This window comes from Peromyscus eremicus, chromosome 7 (assembly GCF_949786415.1).
Source record: "Peromyscus eremicus chromosome 7, PerEre_H2_v1, whole genome shotgun sequence".
Classification (NCBI taxonomy): Eukaryota; Metazoa; Chordata; class Mammalia; order Rodentia; family Cricetidae; genus Peromyscus; species Peromyscus eremicus.
The window spans coordinates 90,514,916-90,535,817 of NC_081422.1; the positions used below are offsets into that span (position 1 = coordinate 90,514,916).

General features: G+C 40.6%; 1 protein-coding gene across 10 annotated transcripts in view; it reads left to right on the forward strand.

Annotated features, from left to right (window-relative positions):
* Tfdp2 (transcription factor Dp-2) overlaps positions 1-20,902 on the forward strand; it is a 122,398-nt gene that overhangs the window by 85,335 nt on the left and 16,161 nt on the right. For 7 of the 10 annotated variants that reach the window (XM_059268391.1, XM_059268386.1, XM_059268392.1 and 4 more), the window contains 5 exons: positions 6,456-6,577; positions 9,448-9,495; positions 13,894-14,056; positions 16,529-16,675; positions 19,158-19,226. In XM_059268391.1, coding sequence (XP_059124374.1) covers positions 6,456-6,577; positions 9,448-9,495; positions 13,894-14,056; positions 16,529-16,675; positions 19,158-19,226 — 549 coding nt within the window. The remainder of the gene's footprint in view (positions 1-6,455; positions 6,578-9,447; positions 9,496-13,893; positions 14,057-16,528; positions 16,676-19,157; positions 19,227-20,902) is intronic. The other 3 variants (XM_059268387.1, XM_059268388.1, XM_059268389.1) reach the window with 3 other exon arrangements.

The following is a 20,902-nucleotide window of genomic DNA, read 5'->3' on the forward strand; positions in this document are numbered from 1 at the left end:
TGAATTTGCATTATAAATTCTACTCTGTCATCTCTCCAGTTTGTCCACTCAGAAAGTATTAAGATCCCAGAGGCAGACAGGTCTCTGTGAGTTTGAGACTAGCCTAGTCTGCATAGCAAATTCCAGGCCAGTCAGGGCTGCAGAGAGAGACCTTGTCTCAAAAAAAGAAAAGAAAATGTTAAGAAACTGCTGTGTAAAATGTGACAGTTTCACATTGAGAAACAAAAGAAAAAATAAACTAAAACTTAGTAATTCCTTTCCAGAGTTATTCTCAATAAAGAAAACTGATTTTCTCTGTCTTCTTTCTCATCCTCCAGAGTCCTTAAATCAGTAACACTAAGCTCTAGGCTGCCAATAACAGAGAAGAATTCTTTAGTAACAATACTATATAAGTGAGACATTGAATTAGAGTGCTTAGAATAGTTTTGTAGAGACTCCTGTTGTAGGAACAAAGTAGATTAGATAAACTGATAAAATACTTCCTTCTGTTAGTATTTGATTCCCCCCACCCCACCCCCACCAGTACTGGGATTAAATCTAGGGTTTTATGCTTGTTAGGCGAATGCTCTGAAAGTGAGCTTCATGCTGAACCTCACATTTGTCTTCTAAGCTGTCCATATCCAAATTCTGCTTAATAGAGAACATTTTGATGCATGATAAAATTAGTGAGAACTATGTGCTTCATGTTAGTGTTTTTGTTTTGTGAGATAGGGTCTCATTGTGTTGTCCTGACTGCCTGGAACTCGGTCTTTAGATCAGACTGGCCTCAAAGTCACAGACATCTGTGTCCGTCTTTCAAGAGCTGGGATTTCAAACTTGAACAACCACTCCAGCTTTTCTGTGAGTGTCTCTTGGCATTGTCTAGACCCTACAGAAAGATGGGTAAAGAAGTGGTGTGGTAATTCTCTGCCCTTAGAGGTATTACACTGAGGTAAATGGAAGTAGGAAGGTGAGTTGTGTGGACTGGTGGGTATGAACATGTTTGAATGCAAGGCAGAAATTTATAAAAGGAACACACATGATCAATTTCATGTTTTCTCATGAAGCAGACCTCTGAATACCTTAGTATTATTTTTATTGTTGTTGTTGTTGTTGTTTTTAATTTAGAGACTGTGTATGGTGTGTGTGTATGTGTGTGTGTGTGTGTGTGTGTGTGTGTGTGTGTATGTGTATAAGCACACCAGTGCCATAGAGGTAGTATAGAGGTCATGCGTCAGTTCTTTTCTTCCACCATGTGGGTCTTTAGGCTTTAACTTACTTTGGTCTTTAGGGTTGATGCTGAGCCGTCTCACTGCCCTATTGTTTCTTTTAAGACAAAGTATTCTATAGTCCAGGCTAACCTGGAATTCTGATCCTCCTGCCTCCACCTCACAGCTCTTAATACCTTCTTAATACTGGTTTTTTGTTTTGTTTTGTTTTGTTTTTTATTTTGCAGGTGAAATTTTTCAGACATCTGTCAGATTACGGTCTTTTGTTTTTTATTTATAGAATCAACTTGATAAAATTACTTGCCAAGCTTCTATATGTACTAACATTTCCCTAAACTCAAATTAGTGTGATGCTAGATGCAAGTACAAATGATGACCAGTTTAATCCTAGCACTCGGGAGGTAGAGCCAGGCAGATCTCTGTGAGTTCGAGGCCAGCCTGGTCTACAGAGCGAGATCCAGGACAGGCACTAAAGCTACCCAGAGAAATCCTGTCTTGAAAAACCAAAACCAAACAAATGATAACCAAGATTGTTAAATATTTAGTAAATGAGGGGCCAAAGTTTGAGTATGGAGAGAAATGCAGATTAGCATTTCAACTTTCAGAAGACAGTACACATAGAGTTGTCTCTTTTACAGTCTATACAGATGTTTTTTCTCTTGAGACTTCACCAAAACCTTACTAGTATGGAAGTTTTCAAGTTGTTTGAAAGCAGAATTCTTGCTGCTGCATCCATTATCTAAAGAGGGGCCAGTCTTCTTCCATTAACTCCCACTCACTGGAGCTTGCTTTTTTGAGACAGGGTCTCACTGTAGCTGGCTGGTTAGAAAATTGCTACATACACAATTGTTGGCCTTGAACATGTGGAGGATTCTTCTGACTGCCTTCTTCGTGCTGAGATCATAGGTGTACACCACCACACCTGGCTTCCAAACTTTTTCTTCCTTAAAAATTATTTTTTGTAACAATTCTTTCAAGATCTCATGAAATGGCTTAGCATCTGTCACCAAACCTGACGGCCTGAATTCAGTGCCTGGGACCCACTCGGTAGAAGGAAAGAAGTGATTTCCACAAGTTGTCTGACCATCATATATGTATGCACCACACACTAATTTAAGTTGTATTAGTTACACTTCTATTGTGATTTTAAAAAAACCCAGAGCGAGGCGGTTTATACAGCAAGATTGTACTTGGAATTATGGTTCGAGAGGGTAAGAGTCCTTCATGGTAGAGAAGCTAGCAGGTGGAGTAGCAAGCTGAGAACTCACATCTTTTTTTTTTAATTAATTTTTTTAATGTCGAATGCCGTTTATTGAAGGAAGGAGGAGGTCTTAAACGCAGGCTTACAGCACAATGGGAGAACCCCTGAGGGCAGAAGTTCGTTTTACGATCTTGCATCTAAGCTGTTAACGCCCATTATGCAGGATACACAGACAAGGAACTTCCCTTAAGCATTCAAGAGGGTAGAACCCAGCAGGGAATTAGCATAGGGAGGATATCAAGGTCAAGGTCAGCAAGCAAGACAACAGTTACCCAAAACGGGGGCCAGGGCCCTACAGGTCCCCCTTTTACTAAAAAATGAGCTTCTGACTTAGGTTGTGTGGGATGTCAGCAAGTCACCTTATACATCATGGAAACGCCTGCCCAGGCCACACAAGTGGAGAGCTCACATCTTGAACCACAAGTATGAAGCAAAAAATGAACTGAGGTGGTTGGAATCTTTAAACTCTCAAAACCTACTCCAACTAACATACTTCTTCCAGGAAGGCCACATCTCCTGAACCTCCCTCCCAGAAAGCACCAAGTATTCAAATTCCCAAGGTTATGGCAGACAGCTCATTAAAACCACATAAGTTAAAAAGGGGTGGGGGGCAGGTAGTGGTGGTGCACACCTCTAATACCAGCACTTGGAAGGCAGAGGCAGGTGGATCTCTGAGTTTGAGGCCAGCCTGATTACAGAGTGAGTTTCAGGACAGCCAGGACTACATAGAGACACCCTGTCGCAAAAACAAAAACAAAAACCAATAAATAAATAAAACAAAAACTATGCAAAGACAAGAAAAACTTTTTATTACCTAGTAACAAATATTTTGCATTATTTCATCTTTTGCTAAAAGCATGTTCTTTTACCAGTGAAAATGATAAGCCCTAAAAAGCAGTTTTGGTTACACATTCTGAAACAAAACACAGCTGTCACTTCAAAGGAAATAAAAGTTTATTTTGAGGATAATATGAGTGGCCATGGTGTAGGAACATGATTTGTATTACCTCCTGAATAACATGTTTCACCGTGAAGAAGTTTCATAAACTTTTATAGTCACCAGATGCATTGATGGGAATATCAGCTAGCAGGGAGAATTCTACTATAGGTTTCAGATACTACCTGCTGACACTCTTTAGTTTTGTGGTTGGTGGATGCTGGTGAGACACTAAAGTAGTACATTCCAAGATTTTAATTTTTTTTTAAAAAGATTTATTTATTTATTATGTATACAGTGTTCTGTCTGCATGTATGTCTGCACGCCAGAAGAGGGCACCAGATCTCATTACAGATGGCCGTGAGCCACCATGTGGTTGCTGGGAATTGAACTAAGGACCTTTGGAAGAGCAGCCAGTGCCCTTAACCACTGAGCCATCTCTCCCAAGGTTTTAATTTAATAGTTGAAGGACTTTAGGTCAGACAGAGGTGAGCAGTAGTAGCTCACCAGCATTTGGTAGGTAGAAGCAGGGAGATCAGGAGGTGAAGGTTATCCCCACCTACATGGAGAGTGCCAGGCCATCTGGTGCTGCATGAGAAAACAGACATTAAAAAGACAAAAGTGGAGATGTGCTGTGGTGCCGCGTGCCTTTAATCCCCTCACTCAGGAGGCAGAGGCAGGCGGATCACTGTGAGTTCAAGGCCAGCCTGGTTTACAAGAGTGAGTTCCAGGACAGGCTCCAAAGCTACACAGAGAAAACCTGTCTCAGAAAACAAACAAACAAAAAGACAAAAGGGAAAAGAAATTAAGGCCAAGAAATGGCTAACATTATTTGTAATTGACTAATTATTTATAACTGAATAATTGAAAATCCATGTATATCTACTAATTAAGGATATTAAATCCACATGGTACAAGTTTTATGTATTTTAAGATGGTCTCATGTGCCCTAGGCTGTCTTCAAGCTTACTTTTTAGCCAAGAATGACCTTGAATTTTTGATCCTCCAGCTGCCCCCTTCCAAATGTGATTACAGGCATGGGCCATCACATCCAGCTTATGTGGTCCTGGGGATCAGTAGGAATCAAACCCAGAACTTCATGCATGCTAGGCAAGCACTCTACCTAAATTGAGCTACATCCCAGCTCCATTTTATACATGTATGTATGTATATATGTATGTAGCTAGTTTTTTGATACTGGGTCTCACTGTGCAACCTAGAATAGATTTGACTTGCTATATAGATAGACCTGGCTAACCTTGAGCTTGTGGTAGTCCTCTTGTATCTACCTCTCAAGTGATAGGCATATGCCACCATGCTTGACAAGAATACTTTATTTAATAATATGGGGTAAAGTTGGAAGAGGGAAAAATGAAGATAGAATTACATTTGTCCATGCAAAACACAATTTTCACCCCAAAGGAAATGAGAGAGTTTATTTTGAGACAAGTAAGAGTGGCCCATGGCATGGGAACACAAATTCAACTTGTTCCAAATGACATGTCACCGTGAAGTGGTTGCATGGGTTTTTGTAGTCATAGAACAAAGAACCAGTCAGTGCATTCATTCCTGGGGCCATCAGGTACACAGGTTACAACAAAACAAGAAAAACTCTGAAGGTCTCAGATGCTGTCTGATGATATTCTTAGCTTTTGGCTTAGTGAAAGCTAGTGGTATTGACTCTATCTGGAACATTCTAACTCTCCACTGTCGTGAGTTTCTGAAGTTCAAATCAGTCTACAGAATGTAGGCGTGCTATTTCAGGGAACTTAGTTCATGCATCCTGTAACAATCAGGTTGTATAGTGGCTTTGGGTGTGTGTATATTGGGTTCTGAAGATCAAACTCACTCCTGTCCTGGGTCACATAAATCAGGTTCTACTACAGTTTCTGTACTTAATTTCAAATAAAGCTTTTGCTTCCCTCTTCTCAGGGGTAGTGGTTGGGGATTTTGTTTGTTTGCTTTTAACACAGTGTCTCTTTTGGAAGCCCTTGTTGGCCTCAGACTTTCTAAGACCCTCCTACCTGTGCCTCCCAAGTACTAGGACTAAAGATTTGTTTGTGTATGAGTGTGTTACACATGTGTGCTTGAAGGCCAGAAACATGCATTAGTTATCTTCCTATATTCTCTCTGCGTATTCATAGGAGGCGGGGTCTCTCCCTGAATTTAGGGTTTGCATATTTTTGGATAGACTGGAAGCTGGTAAGCCCTAACAATCTTTCCATTCCCTATTTCCCTCAGGGCTGGGGTTAGGTTACAGGTGTGTGTGGTTTCCCCAGCTTGTTTTTTTGTGGGATTCAAACTCCAGTCCTTATAGTTGTACAGCAAGCACTCTGAACTGAGGGTCCATCCCTCCAGCTCCCACAGTACTGGGATTATAGGCTTAGCATTTTTCTGATGGTAAGACGTTGTTAGTTACCTGTTTAATCCTTCCAAATTGCTGTTTACTTACTTGAATCTACATTGTGATAGCATGCCAGGAATCAGGATACTGGTGTTTTAAGATGCTAGGATATGAATAAATCAAAGGTACTACTGATAGTTTAGGTGATTGGTATTAAGAGCTGTTCAGACAGCACTTCCTTCTCCTGTGTTAGCACTGCAACATCTTCTCTATTTATTTATTTTTTCAATTTCATTTATTTATTCATTCATTCATTTATTTTGCCTGCGTGTGTGCACCTGATGCCTGCAGAGGCCAGAAGAGGGCATTGGGTCCTCTGGAACTGGAATAACAAACAATTATGAGATGCCATATGGGTGCTGGGAATCAAATCCAGGTCCCCTGGAAGAACAGCCAGTGCTCTTAACTGCATGATCCATCTCCAGCTCCCATTTACATTTTTTAAAGTAATAATTTAAATATTTCCTTTTAAAATTACTCATTTGTTTGAGACAAGTTCTTACTATGTAGCCTTGGCTGTTCTGGAACTCACTATGTAGACCAGGCTAGCCTCAAGCCCACAGAGGTCCACTTGCCTCTGCCTCCCTAGTGCTGGGATTAAAGGCATGAATACTTAATTTTGTTTTCTTGTTACCAACTCTACAGATTATAAGCACACCACAGAGAATTACCAATTCAGGAAGTGTTCTGATTGGAAGTCCATATCCCTCTGCACCAGCAATGGTCACTCAGACACACATAGCTGAGGCTGCCGGCTGGGTTCCCAGGTAAGAGGGTCCGAAGTGACTGTTTCTAAGCCTCCCATCCCTTACTGTCCTGCTGTCTTGTCCTTGTCTTCCTACCTCCCCACTTTTTTTTTTTTTTTTTTTTTTTTGGTTTTTCGAGACAGGGTTTCTCTGTGTAGCTTTGCGTCTTTTCCTGGAACTCACTTAGTAGCCCAGGCTGGCCTCGAACTCAGAGATCCGCCTGGCTCTGCCTCCCGAGTGCTGGGATTAAAGGCATGCGCCACCACCGCCTGGCCTACCTCCCCACTTTTACGTTTCACGTTTGTTTGTTTATTTATTTATTTGGCAAATGTGCACACACATACATGCTGTGTAGCATGTGTAGAAGTTAAAGGAGAGCGTTGGAAGTTAGTTCTCTTTCCACTGTGTGAGTCCTAGAGATCAGACTCAGTTTGTCAGGCTTGCCAGCAGGGGCCTCTAGCCCACAAGTCATCTCGCCAGCCCAAAGAGTTTATTTTAATTATGTGTATGTGTGTTTGTAAGGGGGTGGGGTATATGACCATTAGTGCAGGTGCCTGCTGAATACAGAAAAGAGCATTGGCTTCCTGGAGCTGGAGTTACAGGCGGTTGTTGTGATCCACCCAAGGTAGATGCAGTAAACCAAGGAACCCTGGTCCTTTGAAAGAACAGTATATGCTCTGAACCACAGCGCTGTCTCTCCAGAATTTCCTTTTTTCAAAAAATTTTTTGTGTGTGTCTGTGTGTATGATGTAAATGTTCACATATTTGTGGGCATATGTATTTGTGAGCATACATGTGTATGCATGTATATATATGGAGGCAAGAGGTTAACAACAGGTGTTTACCTTGATCACTCTACATTTTATTTACTGAGGGAGGTCTCTGGTTGAAGCCAGATCTTGCTGATTTGACTAGTCTATCTAGCCAGCTTACCCCAATAATCTCCTCACTTGGCCCCCTGAGTGGATACTGTTAAACAGGCAGGTTGCCCCACAGTCCCTGCTTTTCTGTGGGTGCTGGGGTCTGGGCCTTGGGCTTCTATGGCAAGCGTTTAATACTCTGAGCCATTTCTCCAGGCCTTGAATTCTCTTCTGCTTTTGTTAGTCTAGTTATTTGGGGTTTTTTGGGGGGGGCCTTATTTATTTTGTTTTGGGGGGTTTTGAGATGGGATCTCTTGTAGTTTAGGATGGCTTCCAGCTCACTAAGTCAGCTAAGTGATCATCCTGACTCCTGATCCGACTGTGTCCACCTTTGAGTACTGGTCACAGGCTGCTGTGAGCTTGACAGGTTTTACTGTTGTCTGAGACAGTCTTAGGATCGAACCCTGGCTCACCTAATACTTGACGTATAACCCTGCCTGGCCTTGAACTCTCAGTCATCCTTCTGCCTCGGCCTCTTGAGTACTGAGGTTACAGTGATTTGCCCCTATCCCAGCTAGTTTAGATCTTTAAAAACTAACGTATTGTTTTAAAATCACCAGCTGTGGTTGGGCTTTGTCTGTAGCCTAGGCTTCCTCCAACTTGTAGCTGCCCATAGGCAGTGCCACCATGTCAGTGAGTACAATCATATTTTTATACTTTTTTTCATTTTTATTTCATTTGCATTCATGTTTTGCCTGTGTGTATGTCTGTGTGAAAGTGTTGGACCCACTGAAACTGGAGTTACAGGCAGTTGTGAGCTGCTATGTGGGTGCTGGGAATTGAACCTAGGTCCTTTGGAAGAGCAGCCAATGCTCTTAACTGCTGAGCCATCTCTCCACCCCTGAGTACAACCATATTTAAGCTGAGAAAAACAATTTAACAAGTTATAACCAGACCTTCTGAGTTTTTAAAACTCTGAAATAGGACTATTTTTATGATTGTAATAGTTAGCTACTTTGGGGATATAAAAATGGATTCTATATTGTTTTAACACATAAGAAAGGAATGATTTTCCCTTTGAGTTTTTTAAAAATCAGACAAGAAACTAGGAAGAGAGGACAAATATATTAATATTTTCATTAAAACTCCCCCTGATTTTTTAAAATAAATACTAGGCAATGAAGTAGATTCCCTTCTCTGTTACTATTGGCCTCCATTTCTGTCAAACCCTTTATGTTTCACCTCTGTCTCTAAAGTGCTTTTCCTCTGTTACTTCAGCAGCCCATCTTCTGGAGAAAGTAATGAAGCCAGGAGTGGTGGTGCATTACTGTAATCTCAGGCCACTGAGAGAGTTCAAGGACAGCCTGGCAACAGTAAAATCTTGTCTGGGGGGGGGGAGCTGGAGACAAGGCTCAGTGGGTAAAGAACACTTGTTCTTACAAAGGTACACCTTGGTTCCAGCACCCATATCAGGTGGCTCAGAACCAACTGTTAACTCCAGCTCCAAGGCATCTGATACCTTTTGGCCTCTGTGGGCACCCGCATACATGTGGCATGTACACATAAATAAAAATTAAAAGGAAGAAGGAAAAATACCTTATTTTATCACTTTTGAAGTTTTATTACTTGAGGAGTTATATATCTAGTAGCATACTACTTGGGTTCTACCGTATGTGAGTTTGAGCAAACAGTAACTCTTTATTAAGAATAACCTTGTTTCAAGGATAAGTAAGTTAATGAAGTAACAACTCTGTCAAGTGCTTTATTTATGCCTTATACAGATTGACAGACATATCCACATAGACAAAAAGTTTTGTAAAAATTTATTTGCAAATCTGTACTGTTCTCCTACCCAAGCATTCATGGAGCTTATTCCAGTTTAAGGATTTTTATATTATCATGTCTTTATCCCATAGTAAAAAAGTTTTCTTATGTGTACATTCAGTGTAGAATGAGACAAATTATAATGAATTATTTAAGAAACAGAGTTTTGTTATGTGTTATGTTTAAGCTGTCTTTTTGTCTTTTTAGTGATAGAAAACGAGCTAGAGAATTTATAGACTCAGATTTTTCAGAAAGGTGAGTATAAGTATATTTTGTTTCATGTTCCACTATGAAAAGGAGGGGGATCCTTTGCATAACTTTATTCAGTTGCTACCATTATTTCATTCTGCACTGAGGTTTTTAATTCACTTGTTTGTAAAGTTTCAATAGATATCCTCTGGCATTAGTCATTTTGCCCCCTCCTTTCTTTTAGGAAAGAAAATGTTCTTCCAAAGTAAATATTTCATAGTATCCTAACATGCCCAAACTTTTAAACAAGTTGTGTTTTTTTTCTTAAATAGTTTTAGATCATAGTAAGTGCTTGTTTCTTTAGACACTTTTTGGGGTATAAGGTTATCTTTTCTTAGGATATTAGTATAGTGGTTCTACTTTTGTATATCAGAATTACTGTGGTCTCTCTTACACAAGTATAAATATCTCTCCAGTCAGTTAGCTCTGGCATTAAAGACTGTCAGTTTGTAAGCTAGGAATACAGCTCAGTGGTAGAGCATTTGTATAACATTCATTAGTCCTAAGTTCCGTTCCGAGCACTAGGGGAGAAAAGAAAGGATCTATTGGGTTAGAGCTGTTATATGAGCCTAAGTTCACAGTGTCATGCATGCCACCGTAATAGGTGCCATATCAGTAAAACACTATATTGAAATGAGCGTTGTCATTTCAGAGTCCGTTGACCTCTATAAGATGATAATTGTTCTGTTAATAAAGCCTTGCCAATGTTTTTACAACATCCTCAGCTACATAGGAAATTATAAGCCAGCATGGGCTAATGTGAGGCCTTGTTCTCAACTGAAAAAACAAAATAATAGAATCTCTTATTCCAGCAACAAATACAAATAGTTAATAAACTTACTTAAAAATACTAATCAGCATTAGTCATTAAAAAAAAAAATTAAAAAACTTGTGTAGTTTTTTTGTTTTGTTTTTCTGGAGCTGAGGATCGAACCCAGGGCCTTGAGCTTACTAGGCAAGTGCTCTACCACTAGGCCAAATTCCCAGCCCCTTAAATTTTTTTTTTTCCGAGACAGGGTCTCTCTGTGTAGCTTTGCGCCTTTCCTGGAACTCACTCTGTAGACCAGGCTGGCATCCAACTTACAGAGATCCGCCTGCCTCTGCCTCCCAAGTGCCGGGATTAAAGGCGTGCGCCACCACTACCCGACACAGTACTTAACTGTTCTATATCTACTAAATAACCACCGGGAAAAAAGACACCATTGACTTCTACAGGTGTATAAAGTACCTAGAATGCTCTTGTGCATAATGGCAGTGTAAATTAGCACAATAATTTATGGAAGTTGGCATTATCTGTAAAACTGAACATAGATAAACCCTGACTTACCAGTGTCCTAAGTATGTGCTGAACAGGAATTCATATATATACTCACAAAAAACTTCTTAAAAACTCTTCTTAGATTTATTTGTTTTTGTACATATGAGTATTTTGCCTGCATATATGTGTATGTACCACATGCATTCAGTGCCCAAGGAGGTGAGAAGACATCAGATCTCCTAATACTGGAGTTACAGATGATTGTGAGCCACCATGTAGATGCTGGAAACCAAACCAGGTCCTCTGCAAGAGCAACAAGGGCTCTTAACTACTGAGCCAACTCTCTAGCCACACACACACACACACAATTTCTACTTAATGAAATTAATTTGGGGGGGGGAGTTATGAGTTATGTTTTGCTGTTGGTTTTGGTTGGTTGGTTGGTTGTTGGTGTGTGTGTGTGTGTGTGTGAGAGAGAGAGAGAGAGACAGAGAGAGAGAGAGAGAGAGACAGACAGACAGACAGACAGACAGACATTCAGGTACCCTTGGCGGTCAGAGATAGCATGGGATCTCCTGGAGCTGGGGTTACAGGTGGTTGTGAGCTGCCTGGTGTGGGCTGGAAACCAAACTCTGGTCCTCTGTGAGAGCAGCATGTGTTTTGAACTGCTGGGGCATCTCTAGCCTCTAACATTTAAAATTACACGTACTTACTGTGCATTTGTGAGTGTTTGTGCCCATGTGCCACTGAACACATATGGAGGTCAGAGGACAGTTTAGGGACTCAGTTCTTTCCTTCCTCTGGGTGAGTTCCAGGTCCACCTTCCGTCAGTGGACTTGGAGGCAAGCACCTTTGTCAGTTCAACCATCTCACCAGCCCCTCAGAGTGTACTCCTGCTATTTAAACACTCACTTCGGATTTTGCTGTTTCTCTGTTCCTTCCTTTCCATGTCAATCAGATGCTCAGTTCTACTTCTTCTTGCCTTTCAATGTTTGCGGTCCTGTCTGTTCCTCTTCTCTGCCATTGACCTAATTTCAGGTCATCACCTCAGCTGTTGCAATAGCTTCTTAGCTGGTTTTTTCTTTCACCTCCTTTTCCCCATAAAATTCACCTTCAACTTTAACACAGTAATTTCTGCCTGCATTAGTATCTCACTGTGCAATCAGTCACTTAGTAGTTTCACTGCATTTCAGTACTACAGTGCCTATACTCTAGGGATACATTAATGATTCTTTCCTAATTGTATTAGTCAGGGTTCTCTAAAGGAACAGAACTAATAGACTGAATGAAGCACACACACACACACACACACACACACACACACACACACACACTAAAAGACAATTTAGACTGGTTTACAGGGTGAGGTCTGAATAACAGCAATGGCTGTTTCACAGTGGAAAAGCCAAGAAGCCGATAGTTATTCAGTCCGTGATAGTGGATGGCTCAGCATTTGCAATCTGGTACTGGAGTCCTGGAGGGTTCCTCGAGAGCTATTGGTCTTTGGCGTATGTTGAAATCCTGAAGGAGTTGGATTCTAATACTATTGAAGGGATACCTCAGCAATTGGATAAATGAGCTTGCCAGTGAGAACAAGGGCAAGCAGGCAAAAAGCAAAGTTTCCTTCTTCCATGTCCTTTTTTATCTGGGCTGCCACCAGAAGGTGTAGCCAAGATTTAAGGTGGATCTTCTTGCATCAGATATCTGATTAAGAAAATCTGAAGGCAGAGTGAGCTCTAGGACAGCCAAGGCTACACAGAGAAATCCTGTCTCAAAAAGTCAAAAAAAAAAAAAAAAAAAAAACAGGAAAGAAGATCTGAAGGCTGATGTAGCTGCATCTGCATCTGCATCTGCATGAGTTTGAGGCCAGCCTGGTCTCTGTAGTGAGTTCCAGGCTAGCTAGAGTACATAGTGAGACCCTGTCTCGAGAAATAAAAATTAAAGAAACCTGGCAGCTTCGGTATTAGTTGACTCTAGGTGTAGTCAAGTTGACAACCATCACAAGAATGTAGGGAACAGAAAGTGGATATCCTCTTCTTAGCTCATAGGACATGTCAATAATTTATCAAGAAGACGGATATGCCAATAAACATGATGAGATGAAGTGGACATTTGCTTGCCTTGTGTTTGAGTCCCAGCCTGGCCTCCCATGTTTATCACTGCTCACCCTGCAGTCTAACCGGGTGAGCCCACCCTCCTTGTTCTTACTCTTCATGTATACTGCCTCTTTTCTCCATCCTCTGCTTGCTGCTGCTTCTCCTGACTCAAGCTCTCCTCACTTCCTTCCTTTGACCTTGACTCTCCCCACAAGTCATCTTCCTGTCTCTTCCCACAGAACAGTGTTGAGTCACTATGGCCTGGCACTTTTACCTTTGGAATTGCCCACCATTATGAATATGTTTCATCATCATGCTCTAAGATTCATTGAAGGAGCCGGGCGGTAGTGGTGCACGCCTTTAATCCCAGCACTCGGGAGACAGAGCCAGGCGGTTCTCTGTGAGTTCGAGGCCAACCTGGTCTACAGAGCGAGTTCCAGGAAAGGCACAAAGCTACACAGAGAAACCCTGTCTCAAAAAAACAAAGCAAACAAACAAACAAAAAAAGATTCACTGAAGGAAGGAATTGCACCTGAATTTTTATATTTCTGGTCCCTAAAACAGTTCTTACATATATTTGATGCTCACATATTATTAGAGCTAAACTAACCCCTCAAGTCTTAATGGCTAAGAACCGGGACAGTGATAGTTTTAATGTGAAAGAAAAATAAATATTAACTAAGAAATAATCTCTAGAAGGTAGAATTACTGTAACTTTTCACAAATTTATTTCCAGTGTCTAATATTGACTAGCATATGACAGTAATTTGTCAATTCATGCTTACTAAGTGAATGACATCATAGAAAAACACTCTGTATATTGTTAAGCTCTTAAGATAAAAATTAAATTTGAAAACATTTCCTCTATTCTATTTAAATTTTTTTCATTTAATTTTTCATTAAATTTTTTTCATTTAGTCATTGAAACTAACTAAAACGTAGAAGCTAAATGATTGTCTTCTGGTTTTATTTTTTGCATAGTTTTATAGAGGAAGTCTTTTTAAGATAATGGCATATGAATTTTTTTATAAATTATTTTTTCTTTTCTAGTAAACGAAGCAAAAAAGGTGATAAAAATGGGAAAGGCTTGAGGCATTTTTCAATGAAAGTGTGTGAGAAAGTTCAGCGAAAAGGCACAACATCATACAATGAAGTAGCCGATGAGCTGGTATCTGAGTTTACCAATTCAAGTAACCATCTGGCCGCTGATTCGGTAAGTGGATCATGACTTTCATAGGGACTATGATACATGATGATTCCGTTTACCTGGGAGTCTGTCTGATAGATCTGAGGAATGGACGAAGTAGGGAATCCTTGAACTGAGAGTTTCTATTTCATGTTGAGGACATTTCTATTGTAAATTTTTGGTTTGTTTTTGGAAATAGTCTCTTCTTTTTTATTTGAACAGATACATATTTTGAAATTTTTATTATTTATGTTTGTATGTATGATGTGTGTGGCCATATGCATGCCATGACCTATATGCAGAAGTCAAAGGACAATGTTGTGGAGTCAGTTCTCCCTTCCGCCTTCACCTGGGTTCTGGAGATTGAACTCAGGACTTCAGGCTCATCTGGGAAATGCTTTACCCAGCTGCTCCATGTTGCTAGCCCCCCAATAGTTTTGGAGCCTTGCAAATTTTGAGGCAAATTGAAGCAGGAGAAAATCCACAATTTCAAAGCCAGCTTGCAGTATATAGTGAATACAAGGCTAACCTGCCCTACAAAGTGAGACCCTCATGTCAAAAAAACGGAATAGAAAAGTTCAGAATACTAGGATTTCACCCAGAAATTGATGTTAGATTTAGTCTACATCGTCAAGAATACAATATTTACATTCAGTTCCATAATTTAAATTTTCTGTTGATTTAATTACATTTTATATTTGGATGGATTCAGTGTTCCCCACTATCCTTTATTATCATGACATTTAATTGATTCAATTTTGTTTTAAGAACTTCCTATCACCAAGCAGAGGCAGGTGGATCTCTGAGTAGAGGTCAGCCTGGTCTACAGAATAAGTTCAGGACACAGAGAAATCTTGTCTCAAAAAAGCTCTCCCACCAAAAAAAAGAAAACCAGAACGTCCTATCTACAATACGATAAGAACCTCATGATACAAATCAATATAAATATATTCATTCAGTAAAAGTTTTATTACCAAAAGAAAAGAAAGGGTTAGCAGAACCAATCAGTGTGTTGAGAGTACAGAAATGTTTTTGGATAAGGTCCTGTTCTCATTATAGACTGAAAACAGCTGGTCAGCACTTTTCCACGAACCACATTGTAAGAAGCACAGTTTTCCATAGACCTTAAAACATCCATCTTTGATATGTATGTGCATATGTATATGCTGTCTGTGTTGTATATGTGTGTCTGGAGGCTAATGCATGGGTGTGCAGATGCCAGAGGTTAATATTGAGTATCTGTTATGTATCACCTTATTTTCATTTATTTTTTTGTTTATGTATTTATTTATAGACAGGGTCTTAGTTTATATCTCTGGCTGGCCTGGAACTCACAGAGAACCACTTGCCTCCCAAGTGCTGGGATTAAAGATGTATGGTACCATTCCTAGCATACTCACCTGGAGCCTGGGTTTCTCACTGAACCTGAAGCTTAGCGATTGGCTAGCTGGGAGGCCAGTAAGCACCCAGGATCCACGTGTCTTCGCTGCCCTTGTACTCGGGGTACAGATGTATGCCTGCTGCACATGGGTGATGGGGATCATCCAGACTTAGGTTTTCATGCTTTCACAGCAAACACTTGGCCCACACTGCTGTCTCCCTAGCCCTTGATTGTTTTAAAGTATAAAATTCTTCCTAATAATGCAGGCACTTTTACTCTTGGTTTTTCGAGACAGGGTTTCTCTGTGTAGCTTTGCGCCTTTTCCTGGAACTCACTTGGTAGCCTAGGCTGGCCTCGAACTTACTTACCTCTCTATATACATTTGTCATGGATATTAATTTTTACATATTCTGGGTTCTATAAGATAACTGTTTTTATATAGCTGAGATTTACCCATATGTTTTTATTTTCTACATCTCCCCGGTTTCCATTTTACTAATTTTACTAATCTTTCTCCCACCTGAAGTCCCTTAGTATTTTTCTGTGTCAATTTGGTGGTAGTATATTTTTTTCTGGGGTTACTTTGTATTAAAGTGTCTTCAGAGGTGGAAATAGGGAAACCCAGGGAGAGCACTTGCTCAGCACACGAGGCCTGGTGTTCAGTCCTCAGAACCACCTAGGAAATAAACAAACAGATAAATAATAGTGTCCTCGAGCTGGTAAGATAGCTCAGCCATCAGAGGCACTGTGCCACCAAGCCTGATGACCTGAGTCAGTCACAGGATTCGTTTGACTCTCTGAACTTCACATGGACAGACACTATGGCAAGAATTTGTGCCTTCCAACACACATACAAGTAAAAATGTAAACATAAATAAATAAAAATGTTTAATTGAATTTTAAAGATGTTTTCACTGGACATAGAATTTTTTCAGCAGTTGGGAGATATTGTTATCGACACCAACAGCATGTGAAAGATAAATAACCCTTAAAATCTCCGTGAGTTCAAGGCCAGCCTGGTCTACGGAGTGAGATCCAGGACAGGCACCAAAACTACACAGAGAAACCCTGTCTCAAAAAAAAAAAAAAATTTTATCACTTAATAAAAATATTTTTAGCAGGCTTATGATCAGAAGAACATTAGACGAAGAGTTTATGATGCTTTAAATGTGCTAATGGCAATGAACATAATTTCAAAGGAAAAAAAAGAAATCAAGTGGATTGGCTTGCCTACCAATTCTGCTCAGGAATGTCAAAACCTGGAGGTAAGTAGGGAGCACTGTTGGACAGTAGGTTTTTGTCTGTTTTTTGACATGCAGGACTTTCATTTGGAAATATAATCATGTAATACTAAACTATTCCTGGTTATTCATGTTTGCTATCATTATTTTAAGATTCTGTGGAGAATTTTGAATTGGAAGAGTTTTGGAGATACAATTTGCAATTTGTTTTATAAATCATGAAACTGAGTAACAGAATGTCAGTGAATGGTCTGGGCGTGAAGGTGATGATGGTGCACACCTGTAATCCCAGCACTTGGAAGTAGGAGAAGGATCAAGGGTCAGGGTCATCTCCACTACATAGTTGTTGAGGGTTAGCCTGAGTCTATACCCTGTCTCAACACAGGCCAACAACAAATAGCCGAACACAAACAACAACAACAGCAGCTGCAAAGTTAAATGAATGGATTTCATTTTTGTTTCTTAGAAAAGATCTTTATTTCATTCTAATTTACTTCTAAGTACCCGCCAAGAAATTTTGGGCAGGTCATCTAATAGATTAAGTTTACCTGATTAATTTTGATGCGAAGTAAATCTGTATGCTTCCAAACAATAGCTCAAGCTGGTGGTTTGTTTTCCTGGGGTGCTTATCCAATATCCTAACTATAACTATGGAAGTTAAACTTACCTTGACTCTGCCGTCAGTAAGTGACAGGGTGACATTTTGTGTGTGGCCTTCACTGATTTTGGAACAATGTTAAAAAGTATTTTTAGCTTGGTTAACTTAAAGCACCATAGAAAAATTACTCTAAACAAGTGTTGTTTCTGACACAATTCAGAAATGAATTGGTTTGTTGTAATTTTACTCTTAAGACCATGAATATGGCCTAAGGTTAACAGTTGCTCTTGGAGATACTTACAGTTGGTTTCAGATTTTACTCCGTACTTTTGCACTCCACCCCCACCTAGAAATTTTTTTTTTAAATTACAATTATTGTTCTTGTGAATGACAGAAAAAAAAACAAACCACATTCATCAAAGGCTACAGAATAGTGCTTTTATGTGCTACACTAGAAATGTCTCCCTTTCTCTTTTTCTTCTTCCTGAGGAGAATTTGAACATCATTATAATTACATTAACTTATAAGCTAAAATCTACTGACATTACCATGTCCTTAACCACAGAACAAGACAAAGTTTAACACTAAAATAAAGACCCCAAGAAACTAAACTGTTGCTCTGATATAGGAGATGAAAAATGGAAGAGTTGTCAAAAATAGGATTTAATCTGAGCTCAAGATAGAATTCAGACGTAGAGCTCTTGCCAAGTATGAATGAAGCCCTAGGTTCTATCTAGGAATGAGATAGGAGAAGGGAGAGAGAAGGAGCACCCATGACAAAAAGATTCTCTCGGGAGGAGGGATAGAGTCGATTTTTACCAAGGAAATGATCATGGAATTCAGTTTGGACAGAGGAACAAAAGTTTGCCAAATGTTTAAGGGTGAGCAGGGGATTACATAGACCAAGACAGCACATGAAATTATGCTTATAGCTGAGTGTGGTCATTATATATGGCTGTAGAGAAGTGATACAGTAAATTTATGAATGCTAGGCAGTGTAGACCCTTATGGAAACAATGGGAAGCTATTTTTAAAATGCCTGGTCCAACAGTGTGCACCTGTAATCCCAGCACTTGGAAGGTAGAAGCAAGAGGATCACAAGATTTTGTCATGTCTGGGTTATATACACTATGTCTCCAAAAAAAAATTTTTTTAATGAAAAACACCTGGTAGGAGGGGAGGGACATGGTACAGAGAAGGAGGTATTGGGTATGATCTGAGTTAAGTAGTGACAGTGAGATCAGAGAGGCATGTTAGCGAAAGAGTCGGGTGTGGCTTAGCCCATTTGGATGTGGGCATAACTGGCGGGTAGGGGCTTAGCCTTTATTCTTACACCAGTGTCACACAGATGTTCATGTGACTCTTAAGTAATACAAAGGGTGTGATGGTTAGTAGAACTATGAAAAGGAGCTCCTAGTGTAGACCAGAGTAGATAAGGAGCAAACGGGAAATAATTTGTTGGGACAGACAAGAAAGGTGTTTTACTTGATGTGTCAAAGAAGAAGGCATGCTGGATGTGATGGCATAGGCCAGTATACCCAGCACTTAAGAGGTAGAGGCAAGAGCATCTTGGGTCTGAGCCTAGCATGGGCTACATAGGGAAACCCTATCTCAGAATACAACAACAATGGATGAAAGTCTACCTTCATTTTAAAGATTTGTTTGGGGGCCAGAGAGATGGCTCGGTGGCTAAGAGCAGCTGCTGCTCGTGCAGGGGACCAGGTTTCGGTTCCTGACACCCACATAGTAGCTCAGAACCATCTATAACTCCAGGGGATCCAGTGCCTTCTTCTGGCCTCCAAGGACACCAGACATCAGATACACATGACGTGGAGGTAAAACACTCATAAAATTAAATCTTAAAAAATGATTTAAGGATTTGTTTGTTTTTTATAACATGTTTTAAAGATAGAGAAGCAGAGGCGGATAGAACGGATAAAACAGAAGCGGGCCCAGCTACAAGAACTTCTCCTTCAGGTAATGAACTGGCATATTTTTTCACTACCTTCCTTGCCCATATGGTGTTTCTCTGCTTATTTACTTCTAAAGCCAATGTGTTTTGTGGTTGTAGTACCATCAGGTACTATCTAGAAGAATACAAATACAGCCCCGCCCATCGCTCATGGATCTTGAATGCATAGCCTTTTGGATAGTCCAGCTGTCACATTTACCCCATCCCTAACTCCCAGGTTCCCACCTGGAGTGCAGCGCTCCCTTTGGGTGCTCATCCTTACCTAGACATTGGACTGTCAAGGAGTTTTGCTGCGTGTTGTTTTGTCACTAAGGGGAATCTTTTAGAAGTATCGGAGGTGGTGAAGCAGTTATGGCCTGACCTGTAGTCTCCCGTCTAGTCTGTACTAAAAGGTCTACATTGTCCTCCACCAGAGGCAGACGTAGAGTCCCTGTGAGAAGCAGGACAAGTCCCACTTATACTGAGGAAGAATACTTCTGCCCCAAAGGGAAGGCAAAATGAGGAATGAGTGTTGGAAAAGAATATCTCCCCATTGACAGGCAGTAGGCTATGGAATACATCTCGGGAGCTAGCCCAGTTTGTCCTGGAAAAAAAATGGCTGTTTTGTGAAACTAGGGACCTGGAGAAAAGGGTTACATGAAATGTCAGGTTTCTGTATCCACTAGGAAGTTCAGGGAGCACCATCTTATAATGTTACCTGGGCTCCTCAAGTTGGACTGGTATTAGGGACCCAGGAGAGGGAAGTCCCAGGACCTGTCAATGTTTCGGTGGGGAGCTGGTTTCAAGCTATTGTCTTGCTCTCCAGTTATTGCCTTGGCAGTTGGGAAAGGGTTCAGGTAAGAGTGAGACATAATTCTTATAGTTCTGTTCTTGGGACGTTCCCTCCAGAAGTACACTGGCTGGCCACAGAGGAAGCATGTCCTACTTCAGGATGGCTCTTCCTTGGGTAGCTCTCTTAACAGCCAGCAGGTTATTATGTCATTTTTTTCTTTTACCTCTCCCTTTCCAGGTTCTGTTTGAAATACAGGTAGTGGTCTAGACAGGTGGGTCCAGGCTCGCATTTGGCTTAGCCACCAGTTTTTGCAATTTTCTCTGGATGTTTGGAACTGATTGGCTGAAGACTGTGTCTTTCAGGAGGACATCCTCCAAGGACTCTGGTGTTACATTAGTGTGTTTTCTAACAGTCTTGGGAGACAAATACTAGGAGATTTACTTTCTCTCTGGGAATGACCTTCAGCTAATAGTAATCGAGAGATTTGATCTCCACTTTCCTTAAATCCTCAGAAATATGATAGAGTGCTTTCTCTTCCAATGACCATGGGGGTGTCTAGATGGATCACTGAGAGGGAGCTCCTGGACTCCTCTGGGAACCTGGGCCTGTGAGTCTTGACTCTGGGCCATGTTCGTCAGCACCAGTCGCTAGTGCCCGTTCCTTTACCTTTCTTCATCTAAGGTCAAGGGCTGATCTCAAGTGAGCATGAAATCTCTCCAGGCCATGCTGTAAAGGCTGTTTCGATGCTGGAAGGTCTGTATGTACTGATCAAGACTCTCCATGGAACTATCTAATTCCCTTTTTAATTTCTTTAAGCTCAGCTAACACAAAAAGACTCTAAACATAGGTGGGTCTGAATTCTCCCTTCATCTCTTCCAAGAGAACCATGCCAGAGTCTCGAGGTGAACT